The sequence below is a fragment of the Tetrao urogallus genome (assembly GCF_951394365.1).
Source record: "Tetrao urogallus genome assembly, chromosome: 20".
NCBI classification, from domain to species: domain Eukaryota; kingdom Metazoa; phylum Chordata; class Aves; order Galliformes; family Phasianidae; genus Tetrao; species Tetrao urogallus.
The window spans coordinates 9,484,307-9,499,436 of NC_136833.1; the positions used below are offsets into that span (position 1 = coordinate 9,484,307).

At 49.4% G+C, this 15,130-nt stretch overlaps 1 protein-coding gene across 1 annotated transcript in view; it reads left to right on the forward strand.

Moving 5' to 3' along the window:
- Positions 1 to 3,311: 3,311 nt before the first annotated feature.
- Positions 3,312 to 15,130, forward strand: part of NLK (nemo like kinase) — a gene marked incomplete at both ends in the record, with an annotated part of 36,310 nt that continues 24,491 nt past the window's right edge. Inside the window, one exon of the mRNA XM_079545173.1 lies at positions 3,312 to 3,769. Coding sequence (XP_079401299.1) covers positions 3,312 to 3,769 — 458 coding nt within the window. The remainder of the gene's footprint in view (positions 3,770 to 15,130) is intronic.

Consider the following 15,130-nt stretch of genomic DNA (forward strand, 5'->3'; position numbering starts at 1 on the left):
TTCTTGTCCATAGACATGCAGGAACAAGGAAGCACCAACTCATAGCAGAGCACCACATGTTCCTTCCAAAGCTGTGTTCAAAGGAGGTGCGATTTATACAGCTAACATGCAACACTATTGCAGGCAACAGGCTTCTATCTCAGGACTGCACTGAGAAAACAAGAGGTCTATTAGAAATTGAGCACTTGGTATACCTGCAATTCCAGGTTTCCTTAAATTTATTTCAGCCTAAGCAAGCTTCAATCTTGTTTGCCCTTGCCTTCTACAGTAAGGCAGAGGCCAAGAATAGCAATGAAAGGCTTTATAAGCTCAGCACGGAAGGATGATATACCATTAGGGCGGGTCCTTCAATACTGCCATGTGACTTGACTCCATATGGACATGCAAGATAAGTGCATCCCTTCAGCTGCTACCTCACCAGTCTTCTACCTCATTGAGAAGAGCTGGTTCAATTTCAAAGGGCAAATAAAAAGAACAATATAGTTGTGGCAAAAAATGAAGGGACATCCCACATTCTAGTTACACTTCATTAGGCGCATGGAAAATGGAAAAGATGGCTTGTAATAACCCAGCAAAAAGCTGCCAGAAGAACCACTAGCAATGCCAGACTGCAATCCAGCTCACTTCTACTCTGAAAAATATTCGTCTACAAAACAGTGCCCAACACTAGCTTTTCAATATTTCACGGGCAAAACATCCATTTGCCGACATCCACCTGAAAACTCAGCACAGCTTGGACTTGCCAACCAAGAGGAAGCCAGGAGCTCGAGGCGCAGAGGAAGGTCTCTATGCAGGATAGAGCGTTCTGCTCCGCCTGCACGCCCCGCCCGTTGGCACTGCAGGCTGCCCGCTGGCACAGCTGGGTGCCGCTCCTCCATTTGAGAGCCACCATCCCTGCAAACACCGCAGTTTGTCGAACGAGCCGTAGATGAACCATACGAACCACTCTCAAGAGTTTTCCTGCGGCATTACTTTTTAATATCCCGCGTGTCGCTCCTTAAAAGAGCCTTTCAAAGCAACCTGAACAAAGATACAGCACGAGAGCACGAGCTTCACCTGGCACTTCCTTCGCCCGCGCCCTGCGGTCATAAACCAGTTGTAAACGAGCCCTTCCGTGTTTTTTTTTCCCCAAGTACACTCGTAACTGAAGTGTTTTAAAAACAAACGTGACAGCAAAGCTACGCGGTAATTCCGGAGTAGAACACCCAGTAACACCTGAGAAACGCAGCAGAGAGTTAACAAGGCACCTAAATGTTGGCAGAGCGCTTGAGGGCAGGAGGCTGTGAGGAGCGGCAGGCGGCGCGTCCCAAGCGGCGCCCATAGCAGCGCCCACAGCGCCGCGCGCACCTCAGCTGCGCAACGGGAGCAAAACTCAGCGGGCGGAGCGGAACGGGGCGGCTCAGCTCTGCACGAGCCCGCCGCACCTGAGGCAACACCGCCCCGCACGCCTCGAGGCCGGCTCTCGTTCGAAACGCACGGCCGCGTTTCCGCTGAATTCAGCGAGTTCCTTTGGCGGTGGGGCGAGGCGGGAATCACCTCAGAGCAGCGGTGTTCCCGCGCCCCGCGCAGCTCAAAGGCCGTAGCCGCCTCACAGCGTCCCACCAACATCACGCGCGCGCAGCTCCCCACCCTCAGCCAGCCACGCACCGACCGACCAGCCAGCCGCCCGCCTCGGCGACCTCCGCGTCCTCACCTCACCCCGCCCCGGCAGCGCCATTGGCACCTCCCGCCGCTCGTCACCCGCTTCCCGCCTCCCATTGGCCGGCTGCCCACCCGCGGACGGGCGCACCAGAGACTTCCTCGGCCGTCACGCGGAGCCTCGCGCAGCGATTCGAAGAAAAACGGCCGCCGCCGCCCCTCACTCGCGAGGAGAGCTGCCAATCAGGCCGCCGCCCGGGCTCCGAGCTCCATTGGCCCAGTAACCCCTTTTCGGGCTTTCGTTTTCCCCCATTGGCTAATCGGATCGGATAGGGCGCCGCGATTGGGCAAAAAGCGGGTCTCGGGGGCGGGAATCGACCCGGGGGGAGACTCGATTGGCCGGAAGGCCGGAGCGGCACCGCGTGATTGGCAAGAAAGGTGAAGAAGGCGGGGCCGCCCGAGGTGAGGGTTGTGTGAGGTGAGGGAATCTCGCGGGGTCTCGCTAGCTCTGGGCGCGGAGGCGCGCGGTGATTGGGCGGCTGGGGTCAAGGGGGCGGGACTGAGTCAGGGAGTCTCTGCGGCGGCCGAGTCCTATGGGCCGGCCGAGCTGGGTCCCGCTCGGTGATTGGGTGGGGGCGGCTCTCGCGGAGCCTGGTGGGCCGGGTCCGATTGGCTGCGGGCGGGTGTCGGGCGCGCGCCCCGCATGGGGGTGGGGGGGGCCGGCGGGGGGAGGGCAGGCCGGGTGCGCGTGCCCGCTGTGCGCTCCGCGCTGGGGCTCCGCGAGGAGGTGAGTGGCGGCGGCGGCGGAGGGTCGGGCGGCCGAAGCGGCGGCCGGGGGGCGGAGCGGCGCCGCGCGGCGGGGCCCTGAGAGCCCGCCGCCCCCACCCCTGCCCGTCGCACGCACGCAGCGGAGACCCCCTCCCCCCACCCGGCCCCGCTCCTTCCCCGCCCCGCCGCGCCCCTCCGGCGCCGCCGCCGCCGCCCCGCTGTCAGCGCGCCGCCCCCCGCCCCACGGCCCCGCTCCCGCCCCTGTCATCCATTTGTCACCCGCCCCCGCTCCCGCCGTGCCCGCGCACCCCCACTTCACCCCCCCCGGCCCTCTCTCTCCCTCGGCCGGTCCCGTCGGCTCCCCCGCCCCCCCGCCCCGCCGCCCGCGCCCCCCTCACTCTCTTCGGGTGCTGTGTATGTTTCAGGGCCTGCGAGGAAAAGTTGCGAACTCCCCGAGTTGTTGGCTGCGGCGGAGGGAGCAGGTGTGCGAGCGGAGGGAGCGATGTAGGAGGCGCGGGGCGCTCCGCGGGGATGTGGGCATGGCAGGGGTAGGCTCGGCCCGCGCAGGGCGTCCCCGGGCGGCGGCCCCTCATCCTCCGGGCGCGGGGCACTGAGCGCCCCTTCCTCGGAAACGAAGTGCGGAGAGCCCGGAGCGCCGCGGCCCTGCCCGGGATGGAGCCCCAGTGAGCGCCGCGGGCGGTGGGTCGGCGCTCGGGCTCGTGCACATGAAGAGTCTCCGCGCCGTGTGGCTTCGCCAAGAGATCAGGCCCGCTGAGCTCGATGTTCTCGCAGGTGGGCCGTGTATGATGGAACCCGACTTCCTTTAAAGTGTAGCAAATCTCATTTTTTGATGGCCAAATGACAGCTTGACCTGGTCGTTTGCCGGTCAAGGGGCATTTTTTTGAATGTCTCTTTGTGGCGCGACGGCCAACGCAAAAATGATGGCGGCTTACAATGGCGGTACGTCTGCGGCAGCGGCAGGTCACCACCACCACCATCACCACCACCTCCCTCACCTCCCTCCTCCTCACCTCCATCACCACCACCACCCTCAGCACCACCTGCACCCCAGCTCCGCGCCCGCGGTCCATCCTGTGCAGCAGCACGCTTCCTCGGCAGCTGCGGCCGCGGCGGCGGCGGCGGCGGCGGCAGCGATGTTGAACCCCGGGCAGCAGCAGCCATATTTCCCATCGCCGGCACCGGGCCAGGCCCCTGGACCAGCGGCGGCCGCCCCAGCTCAGGTACAAGCTGCAGCTGCGGCTGCGGTCAAAGCGCACCATCATCAGCACTCACAACATCCACAGCAGCAGCTGGATATTGAGCCGGACAGACCTATTGGATACGGAGCCTTTGGTGTCGTCTGGTGAGTAGAGAAAAAACCGAACTGAGTTTACATTCTTTTCTACCAAATCATAATTCATTCTTGGTTTTTCTCATTTGATCCAGAATAGAAGAAAGCTGCCCAGTTCTTTGCTGGCTCTTCTCCTTTCTTAGAAAGTTGGGTTCTCTTGTTTCTCTTGGCAGGGCGAGGTGAAGAACAACCCCTTGTTATCAGGCCGCACCATCAGTCTTGATTAGGACAAAAGCAGCACGTTTGTGCACCTCCTGCACGTTTCCTTAGAATGTACGTGCTGCGTGGCTGAGCCGCACCTGCTAAGATTTCAGGTTTACAAACATTAGAAGATGTATTCTGACCTAGCTTAAGAGCTAGAATTCAAAGCGTCTGAAAATGTCTTCCTGCCCCCGTCACCTGCCGGGAGCCGTGCCGGGGAGGCTGCCTGAAACAGAGCGCCTGAACTTTGCTCTCCTCTCATAAATGCAAATGGGATTTTCTGTCCTACTGTACTGTGCTGCAATACCTGGAGTCTCTCAGCTGCAATGTCGCAGGATTTTCTCAGTGGGTCATAATCTCTTCTAATATATTTTGTGACTGCTTCATGTATGTCATAATTGCCCGTCAGGATCACTGGAGCAAAGCTAGAGTGGTTTTTGATTGTGTTTTGGATGAGCTGCTGCCAGGTTCCCAGCGCTCTGTGGCCGCCTGGGAGCAGAAGGGACGCCGGGGTTTTGTTGTGAGAGCAGGCGCGTCGCCGCGTACTTCCTGCCTCGCCGGCACCAAGTTTGCAGCAGGTCGGTGGTGCGGCCCCGTGCAGCTCCTGCTTGGCTGCGGGTGCTGCAGTGTCACCGAGAGCAGTGGGGCTGCGGGGCAGAGCAGGGACAGCCTGCATTGGGAGATGGTGGCCCTGCCTTTAGAGCAGGCCGGTGTTTGTCACACACCGCGTTGGCTGGGATTGCTGTGCAGGAGAAGCGTAGCTGAGTGCTGTGACTGGTCTGTGTCCCTTAATGCAGGAGTTAAGGGCTGGGAGCAGGGAGCCGGGGGTGCTGCTGCATGGGCAGCTCTGCTCCAGTCCTGCTGTGCTGAAGTGTTCAAAAAAAGTCCAGGAAAGAGTAAAGGCTGTGAAGAAAACTTTATTTTCATCTGTTCTTGTATTTTTTCTTGATGAAGTGTGGTTTTTCATCTCAGTTGTTGCTAGTTTGCTTAAATTTAGAGCATTATGTAAGATCGGACCCTCTTAGCAGTTGGCTCAAATACTTTGTTTACCTGTGTGTAATTTTCCGGTCTTTATTTTTCCCAGTTTTATCTGCCAAAAAAAAAAAAACAACAACAACAAAAGGTACAAAGAGTGATCTGCACTCATAACATTCAGTGGAATAAAAGGTTACATTTGCATATTCAGTACTGAGAGCTCTGGGGAAGAGAAGTGTAGGATGAGGGTCTGCCCTGGGCGGACGGTGGCAGAGCAGCACCAGGCTCCTCTGCTACCCCACGGCCATGGGATGGAGCCTGCAGAGCTGCTGTGCTAAAACTGTAAGGGCGTGCAGACTAAGAATGTGATGGGTGGAATTCAGTTCCTCTTTGCTCACATGTAGCTGAATTCCGCGCTCACTGTGCAGTGTTTGTGTTTCATGTTCACTTCTGCTGGTGGGGCTTTGCTGAGCTGAGCAGGCCTTGTAAGTGGAGGTAAGCTGAATTTCAGGTTTCGTTCCAAACGGGAGTGCCTGTATAACTCAGTTCTGGCTGTATGGGATAACGGAACCCAACACGAACATCGATTTGGGTATTTACAGTTCAGGTTAGCCATGAAAAATGCATCCTTTGGTACAAGCATAACATGAAAAATTCAGTAACACGAGGCCCAGGCTAATTGTGCGTGAGGATTCTGTTGCATATCTGTATCTCTTTCTGAGCATCGGTTGGCGCTGACAAATAACCAAAGGGCTCATATCTGTATGTTGTTGAGAAATGCTGCTCTGCAGGCGGTTGACGTACCTGAAGGAGTCCTTCATCGTACCCCTGAGATGCGTCGTGTTGTCCGGAAGCTGCAGCTTATCCCGCAGTTAGGAAGCAGCTCCTGCAGGTCTGTGCTGCTCCCTGGGTGCTGCCTGCACCACGCGCCCGTCCTGCTGCCAGCGGGACACTTTGTCCTTCACCTGCTCCCAGACAGCACATCCTTAACGTGCGGGGAGAAAAATCGTCCAGATCTTAGTTTCAGCAAAAACTCTGCGTCCCGCGTTTCAAAACGCGCATCAGATATTTGGAAGTCTTGTGAGTGTTTTGGGGTAAGGAGCTGTCCTTTGCAAAGCGCTCCCTGTTCTGCCGGGGAGACGTGCTGCTGCCATCTGGTGGGGTTCGTAAAAATAACGATAGTAATAAGAAGAGGGCAGTGAGCCTGGTTGGGGAGCGAGGGGCCAAGGGCTGATGCCTCTGCAGGACTGAAATTCCCACAGCAGAGAGCAGCAGCAGCTGTGGGGGTGGCCGGAGTGGAACCGAGTGCTGTGTTGGTTGGGCTGGGACTCTGCCAGATGTGTGCGGGTCGTGTCAGCCTTCTGTGTGCCGTGGAGTTCAGAAAGGTGCAGTTCGGCACAGAGGATGAAACCAGGCAACCAGTGTTATTACTATAAAAACTGTGGTGAGAGGCGTTTCTGTGGGAAATGTGCCACAAATGGCACACAAAAAAAGGCTGTGCGTTCTTTTTAAATTATTTTTAAAGGCACAATTTATGCAACTTTTCAGTGTGTTTGTTTCTGATAGTTTTTATTCAGGATGTTTGATAGCCATGTAGTGGTGTGATGGTTTGGCTGACTTTGAGATAGATGTTGTGCCTGGGCTGCCACAACTTTGTTAAAGCAGAAATAATTTAGCCTAAATTTATACTTAGCTTCCAGCCTTCAAAGGCCTGAAATCACTGCAGCCAGTGCTAAGTTAAACATTGAAAGGAGTATTGCGTAGAATTGATCACTGTGTAGACCCTAAAGCAACGTTCAGTGTTTTATCCCCGTGCTGGTGCTGGTCAGAGCAGTGGGAGAGATCTGTGGAGTAAGCAGGAACCTTCCCCAGCAGTACTGCAAAGGATCGACTTGTGTGGAGCAGGGATGCATTGCAGATCATTTACTTTGGACAAATTGCTGGAATATGTGTTAGGAAATAAAGGAGGTTACAGCTTGAAAACCCGTGTGAATAACTGCAGGATAAGTTCCTCTCTGAGCCAACCCAGGGGATGTTTTGCGTGGTTAATGCAAATGGGAATGTGAAAGTCCAGTCTGGTACCTGAGAAGTTTAGAGAAAGTTCAGTGAGTAAAATCTGCTTTGTGAAACCTTTTTGGATTTGTGGGTGTGACATGTCCTTTTCTAAGCTAAAGCTGTTTACATTATGGTCTTTTTCCTGACCCTGAAAACTCACCTTTAGTAGAGCGTTTGTGAACAGCAAAAATATCTGATTTTAGCATTAGCATTTAGATGGGACTGTTTTGCTTTAAACCATTTCACTGGCTGTTTTACATTCACCTAAAATTACTTCTTTATTATCATTGATCAAAAAGAACTGGAGAAGCTGTCTAAAATTAACCCTAGAATTTTCGTTGTGAATGAGACTAACAGAACAGTGAATGGAAGTGGGCCCTCCCCACTTCCTGGGTGGAACAGAACATCCACCTGCAGTTGGATGAGAGCCTCTGGCAGGAGTCGGCCTGGCCCACGTCATGCAACAGAGAGAGGATCCTGACGCAGCCTTCGAGCTCAGCAAGCAGTGGACAAATGGGAAGAGCCTTCATGTGCTGCTGTTGCAGCTGGCTGAGGTGTGGCAGAGAGTCCGAGGGAGAGAGACCGAGTCATTTTTATCCAGTTACCTCTTGGAGGATGGAACATGTGCTGCGTTTCACACCTAATGTCACAGCTTAAGCATCTGCAGGTGATCGCGTCAGTGTTTTTTAAAGGGTCACTTTATTTACGTTGAATTCTGGCTCAGTTTGTGAAGAAGTAGAGTGGAACAGTGACACCCAGTTGCGTTATGAGACACTTTGCAAAGCTGCTATGTTTAAGTTATTGGTGCTGTTTTCAAATTTCATGAAGAGAAGGATTCTGTTTACATGTAAATGGCAGTTCCCCAAACGTGCAGAAGGAAATGAAATGCGTATAGCGACTTCTTGTCCTTAAATGAGGCTCTGGGGGCTAAGCGGTGTCCTCTCCACGTAATCTATTGGATTGTTCGTTATTGTCTCATGAGATGATGTAAGAGGGAAGGAATGTGGATGATATTTTTTTCTCAGCGTTGGGCGAGGACTATTTTGAATAAATCAGCTCACTGTAGTTTATGCCAAGGTCAGCAGCGTGCAGGTCACTTGAGCACTCATCACCCTCACTTCTGCAAATGTTGCAGCAGAGCAGCTTGTAACTGGACCTGCAACCTCATGTTGGTTTCTCAGAAGACATTTCACTTCGGATGTTCTTTTCCCTCCCCTCGCCATGCGTTTTCACTTCTTCTAAAAGGAGAGTTTAACTTGTCCCTATCTCTAAGGCAGAAGACACAAAAGCCTCTCGTGTTTGAATGTGAGCCGAGGCGTCAGTGCTCTCAGCACATGATTCAAGAGCTGGTAAATAGCAGCAGGAAGCAGCGCGTGCTGCGTTTGGCTGCTGGGGGCAGCGGGCGGCACGGCGCAGCCCCATGGCCGAGGCTTTGCCCATGGTGACGGGCTCATCCAGGCTGCCTCTAGCAGCAGGCCAACACAGAGGTCCTCCGCTGTTCTGCAGCCTTTCGGTGCAGTTGGTGTAGGCAAAGTCCTAGCATTGTAATTTGGAGTACGTCACGTAGTAGGGCTGGAAATTTTGCTTTGTTGCGAGTCAAACCAACCATTATGTCCAATCTTGTAAAGTAGACCCCTGAGTGAGGTAGCAGATGCTTAAATGAAAGTGGCTTATGACAGGCAGTACAAATATGTAAGTAAAGGATGGAGGCTTATGTGGCTAATGCATTTATTTATTGATAATAGTATTTAACTGTAATAAGCTGTAACAAGGAAGAAGTGAATGCAAGTGGTGGAGCATGGGATGGGTAGCTAAAGGTGGTACAGACCATAGCAATTATCTGCCATCTAGCAATGGAGAGGCTGTAAAAATTGGTGTTGTACCAGTAAGCCAGGCTCTCTAAAAGGTAATGTCAGCAACCCGTTCTTAGGATGCATTTTCTTCCTTTGTTCTAGCTCACTTCCACCCCTTTACATTGCTTCAGTCAGAGCATGTTAGAACGACCTGAACTTCATTATAACGTTTAAAATTGTGTTGGTTCTCTCCTGGTACACGAGATTGATGGATAAATAAAGGTAGTCTTGTGTCAGCCTTGCTATTAGCTAACTTCCACGGCTATGGAACGCGGCCACGTACCACGTCCAGGAGTGCTTAGCAAGAACTTGAGCTTTAATCATGAGGGCTGTAGCAGAACCGGTGTGTCCTAGCAGTATCTTTTTTTAATTTCCTGATGTGATTCTTCTCTATCAAGGCTTGAAAACGTACGTGTGTGAGTGGAATTCTTACACTGCTTATGATGCTTCTGGCACCAGAATGTGGTGGCAGGATCGTTTTGTAGCATGTGTGCCTTGATAAATTATCTTCTGTTACTTCTTCAGTTTTTGTAGAGCACTGTACGTTGGTATTTGTGTGCAATTACAGAAATGGTAATTCTAAGCATCGTGTTCAAGAACAGTTGCGGGAAGTTTGATGGAAAATTAAAAGGTATGGGGAAATGGACCTGTGGGCCTGGTGCGTGGTTTTGCTTTGTTACTCAGGCAGCACCAGGCCCTGCTCTCACTGCTGTCTGCATTTTGTTGGCTCTGCGTGGTGTCAAAACAGAAGCTTTGCTTAATGGCAGAAGGGACGCAGGGCGCAGTGTTGAATGGTTGGTAGTCAAGTAGTTATTTTGGCTTACATCCTACATTATTCACTTTTTTCTGAGAAGCTGCTGCCCATCCCTTCTCTCATGGAAGTGCACATAAGGATTTTTATTATTTCAGTTAATACATTTTATTATTTAACATAAATGCTTGCAACCATTGAAGAATACCTGCCTGTGAATAAATAAAACTTATTCCGTAAGCTTAATAGCAGCTTTCAGGCACGGGTAATCTTTGTCACGTGAAGTAACTGCTGGGATGTGCACTTGAGCTCCCCAAGGAGCCAACTGAGGTCAGGAAGGAAGGAGTCCAGCAGGCCCCTGGTGGACTGTTACACTGAAAACCATTTTATGTTTCTTTAACTGGTTTGGTTACTAATGAATACATTAGAGTTTGTTAGAGTCTCAAGAAAAGCAGGAGGTGTGGCCTGGTCTGTTTTCATTGCTTATCATTCTTGTTGATGTGAGCAGCTGAGGCTGGCTGGCCTGCAGGGATGCCTCAGTGGTTGCATTCCCACCTGTGTGTGAGGCTGTGAGAGAGCTAAATGAGAGTTCAGCAACCCATAGGTTATACAGTAAGCAGAACAAAAGCACTGTTAAAGAGGTTTTCCAGTATGACAGTAACTTTTCTTTGGATGTTTCTGTAAATTCCTGTTGGCTTGCTGTATGGGAACTGCTGAGTCACGGCCCGAACCGCTGATGGAGCACCTGGGGAAAGGAGCAGGTCAGCCCTGGGAGCACAGGTGGAGGCAATTCACCTGTATGGCAGGAAGGGGTGCAGCTTGTCTCCTCTCAGGGCTCATTTAAGGGCTGACTGCCACTGAGAACGGTTCTTGTCCCGAAGGTCCCTTTTTGATGGTGTTTTCCCCTGTGAGCCTAGCTCTTTGGGGGATGGCGGAGCAGTCCTTTTTTGCTTCCCTCATGGCACCTTTCTGTTATGTTGATCCCCTTGTTGTTACGCCTCTTGTACACCCTTCCATCACCTTGATCTTTCTGATTGTTGCACTTGTTCACTGCATGTCTCTGATTTGGAGGGAGGTTGCCTTGCAGGTGAGCATTTACAGCAGTGTGGACAGAATGTCGTGGTTCTCCCCAGACTGCCTGCAATCTGCCTTTTATTGTCTCCGAATTCCTTGGCTGGTACCTTTGGGTAAGACCAGCAGAGAGTATTCTGAATCTCCTGTGATCCTTCGAAGTGCTGGAAGCAGACCTTGATGTTGATCTGTAGTTTGTGAGTATTTAAGTAGAAATAAGGGTTTGGCACTCAAGGTTGTATTTGAAAAAGTAACCTGCTCTGAAATAAATGGAGTGAGTTGTACCCAGCACCTACCTTAATATTTATTGTTTATTGTTGAGAGCAGAAGTTCTATGTAATAATTGCTGTTAACTCCTTACAAAAGTAGGGAGAACCCTGCTTTTTTTCCTTATCCCTTATTCCTTCTGAATTGGCCTAATGAATTAACTGTGACTGTCATGATGTTTTCTCTTTTTTTCTTTGATAGTGCCTCATCTTTTTTGACAAGTAGAGTAAATATGCGAGCTGAAAGACTCAGGTTTAATTTGGGAGCTGCATTTGGTTAAGGATGTGGCTTCACAGCCGTGTCTGTGGCAGCCCGTTGCTGTGCCTGAGCTAGCATTTGTGACAGTGTCCTAGATCATTAGCTGTGTTTAGTGCTGCTTCACAAGTGAATATTCAGATAACAAATTGGAATGAAAGAATGCGAGGCTGTGACCTGGCAGAATGATGTTCAGGTTTGAACCTTGAAGCTGTTATCACTCACCACTTGCTATTTGATGGCGTGAGGGATGTCTGCTCCTGCAGGTCCGGGTGCTGCCCGTGCTGTGCATCAGTGTGCATTCTGTGGAGCAGCTCTGTGCCAGCAGCTGGCATGCAGGTCCTCATGGAGTACTTTGCTGTCAGTCATCTGATTTAATTCCAACGGTAAAGTCAGAGCGCTGTCTAACAAACAGCTTCACTAAAAGCAGGCCTTAGTCTGAAGAGGAAAGTACTTTTTTAAGTTACTGAAGATCAGATATCAGAGTGCTTTTCTGGTGGGTTTCAGATTTTCTCACTGACGTTATTTGAAAAAGTGAGGATTAAGGTCCTGCACTGCACCTGGGAGGCACTGATGTCCCCTCCTGAGCCCAGAACCTGAATTGCACCTTTCCTGCTGCTGTGTGGAGAAGGAGAGGTAACTGAGACCTGCTTTGCTTTTTGTTTTCTGAAGGAGGTGGAAAGTAGGTGAATGTTGACAGAATCAGGACCAGCCCTGACCTACTTGTGGCTTTCTCTGATCTGTCTCAGGCATGTCACGCTGCCATTGCTGTGCTACTGTTTACTCATCTGAAGACTCACCTAAAATTTTAAGATACATTTGGTAACTTGGACATGAAATGAAGGTAGCATTACTGCTCCCACAATTGTTCCCAAGAAAATTTAAATTTTGTCATCTATCATACAATCAGCTGACGGGAATCCTTCTGTAACAGTCCTTGTTTCATCTGGAACTGCTCTTTCAACTTCGAGTTAAAGGTGTTTTAGAGTCAATAACAAATTCCCCTTTGAATTTCCTTTTTGTTTTCTTCCCCAAGGCTCTATATTTTACTTTAGAAAGTCCTGAGAAGGCTGGAATTACACCCACGGTGGTGATTTGTGTTATCACAAGGCTTTTGGCTGACTCAGAATAGAGAAACCCGTATTAGGGTTTTCAGGTCAGTTCATGGAGATCATTTAAATCTAAATGCAGCTTTGAAGCGGGTAGGTGAGACAAGGGCCCTGCAGGTCTGACTTCGGTGTTTCTTCACATGGAATTGTGAAACTGAAATTGCTGCTGTGTAGGAGGGAAATTAGTTGGGTTTATAGCAGTTCAGGGTGTTTTTTGTGACGTGGGGCTTTGGGTTTTGTTGAGAATGAAGAAATGCTGTTTCCTTAACATTTAAAATAGTTGAAAGGCTGTAGATTTTTCTTAAATCTTTGTTAATGTATCTCCGTAAAAGAGAGAAGAAAAAAAAAAAAGCTGTCTATATTTGAAAAATATCCACAACTCCAAAGCATTTCCAGGCTCTTGGACTGTGCTGGCAGTAAGATTATTTTTTCCTCATGTTCTGATGCATCTTTTCTGCTCCTGCAGTAACTCAAGGAGTGAGTGTGCAGTTCTGGTCACATAGAAGTCCCTACATGGGAAGGTGGGGGAAAAGGCAGCAAATTACCAATACTTAACATGAGTAAACATACAGAGAAAGCTTCAGACAAACTGATGCCCTACTGCCTTTCATACAGAAACAAGGAAGCTGCCATTAATGTAGTTGTGCTCTTTACCACTACTGTCAAAATATATAAAGAAATATCTTCAGTACAAATTGCCATTATGAAAAGAAACTGCATTGTCTCTGAAAGAGGTAGCACGAAAAGAGCTTTTGTTAGCTGCTGCTTCTGACAAAATAGACAGAACTGCTGCTCCTTTTGTTTCTCAGCTCTTGGTTTTGGTTTATTCAGCAGAAAAAGAAGTGAGCAGTCTCTGGTATGTGCTTAGTTTGTCAGTTGTTAAATGTTGGTGTTCGGAGCTGCAATTCTGAGTGAATTTAACATTTAAGTGATGCTCGAATGTGAAGTCCTATGGTTGTGATGTCCGCTGCCATGCGGAACAGGTAAATGTGAATGCTGTTGTCTAAAATAATTCCTGACAAGAGGGATGGAAAGGGAAAATGGCAAGTAATAAATATTGTGTTCTAATGTGGGATTCTGCATTATTATAACAAATATTCTGTATCATAGTAATGGACAGGAAAAACGACTGAAACTTGAGAGGTCAGTAAATAAGATTTTTTCGTATGCTGGCTAACGGCCAAGTGTGACAGTAGTGAAACGATGGAGAGGCTGAAATGCAATGGGCTTAACCTGGGAGATGAAGCACTGAAATAATGAGGTACTGGTTCTCAGTGATTATGCTTAGCCTGGTAGGAGTAATGAGCAAAGAGGAGTTTAATCATTGGGTTTTCCTGTTGCTTCGGTTCCCCTGCCCCCAGGAGAGGACAGCAGGAGGGTGAGAGGCAGCAGCAACTTACAGTGAAATTTAAGACACTGTACATGACTACTGCTGGAAACTAGATATCTGTCTGGAGGATGTGGCCAACAGTTTTATTAACCTACTTCCCTGTGGTGGTACAGAAATATTCTAGGAGCTATGCCAAAGCCTAGAGGTTTGTTGGACATGGAGAAGGAGGTTTCACGTTTGGATTTTCTTTGGTTGGCCAACAGGGATGGAGGTCAGCAAACTGCGCCAGGAATGCAGCAGTTCCTGTAGTGATGGTGTGTGTTTAAGAAAAGAACAAAAGTGCATGGAGATGTGCGTGTGCATCGTGCTTGTCAGTATCGCAGACCTTAAGAGCCGTTATGGCATTGACTGAAAAGAAGACTTGTATGGAATCAGAAGGTGGCATAGAGAGAAATGTCCTGTGCAGGGCAGTGACCAACTGTAGCAGTGTTTCATATTGGCAGTTGGAAAGTAACTAAAAGATGTCTTCAGCATAGCCAGAACATGTACTGTAAATAGGGAAACGAGTTTGATTTGAAAAGCAGTTTCAGTTTTAAGCTTCCATGAAGGAAGCCAAATTAAACATTTTTAAAGATATTAACCATAACAGTATCCCTTTAATTTTCTATCCTTTTCTTTTAAGTAAGATACTCCGAATCAATTTTTCTTCAAGGAGACAGATTTCTTGCAGTAATCAGTTTTGCTTTTAGCTCTGATTTTTAAAGAATAAGTGATAATGGCACACATGCTCGAGGGTGTGATTAGAACACAGCATTAAAAGGCTTTTTAGGACATCTACAGTTGAAAAAGGAGCTCTGGAGAAGTCTGCATTTGGCAGCTGAGCAAGATGGGAATAAAGAACACCTTTGAAGTGTGATATGAAGAACAAGTTGTTTAACTCTTTCACATGAGGTACCTTTTGGTGCAAGTTAAGTCTAGGTGTTTTCTTTGGACTCGTCTTAAAGTTATCCATTAAATCTATTAGTATCTATTCAAATCTATAGTATTCATCCTTTTCTTTCCTTGAATGAATCCTACATCTCAAACAAGGCTCTTGTTAACAGCATTTGCTGTTAGCAAAAGACAGTAAAGCAGGCTGCTTCTTTATGTTGCAATTATGCATCCAGGAGAGGGCAACAGGTGTGGGATCTGCTGGGGGGAGGCTCTGCCCTTACATCCTCCAGTAGATCTGAGCTCTTACCTCTGGTTGTCACTGCACTGTCTGCTTGGGCCCTTACTGCTCGCACAGCAACTGGTCTTGTTTGTCTGTACCTCAGAAATAAAGGTGAGCATACACAAAGCTTTGCTCAATGGTGTCATCTCAGCTATCTTTTTCAGTTTGCTTTTGTATCATATCTCTTAAAATAAAGAATGACTGTTAATATTTCATTTCTGCATCTTTGAAGTATTGCCAACTGGAGACTGCTGCACAGCAATTGTGACCCGAAAATCTTATCAGCACATCAA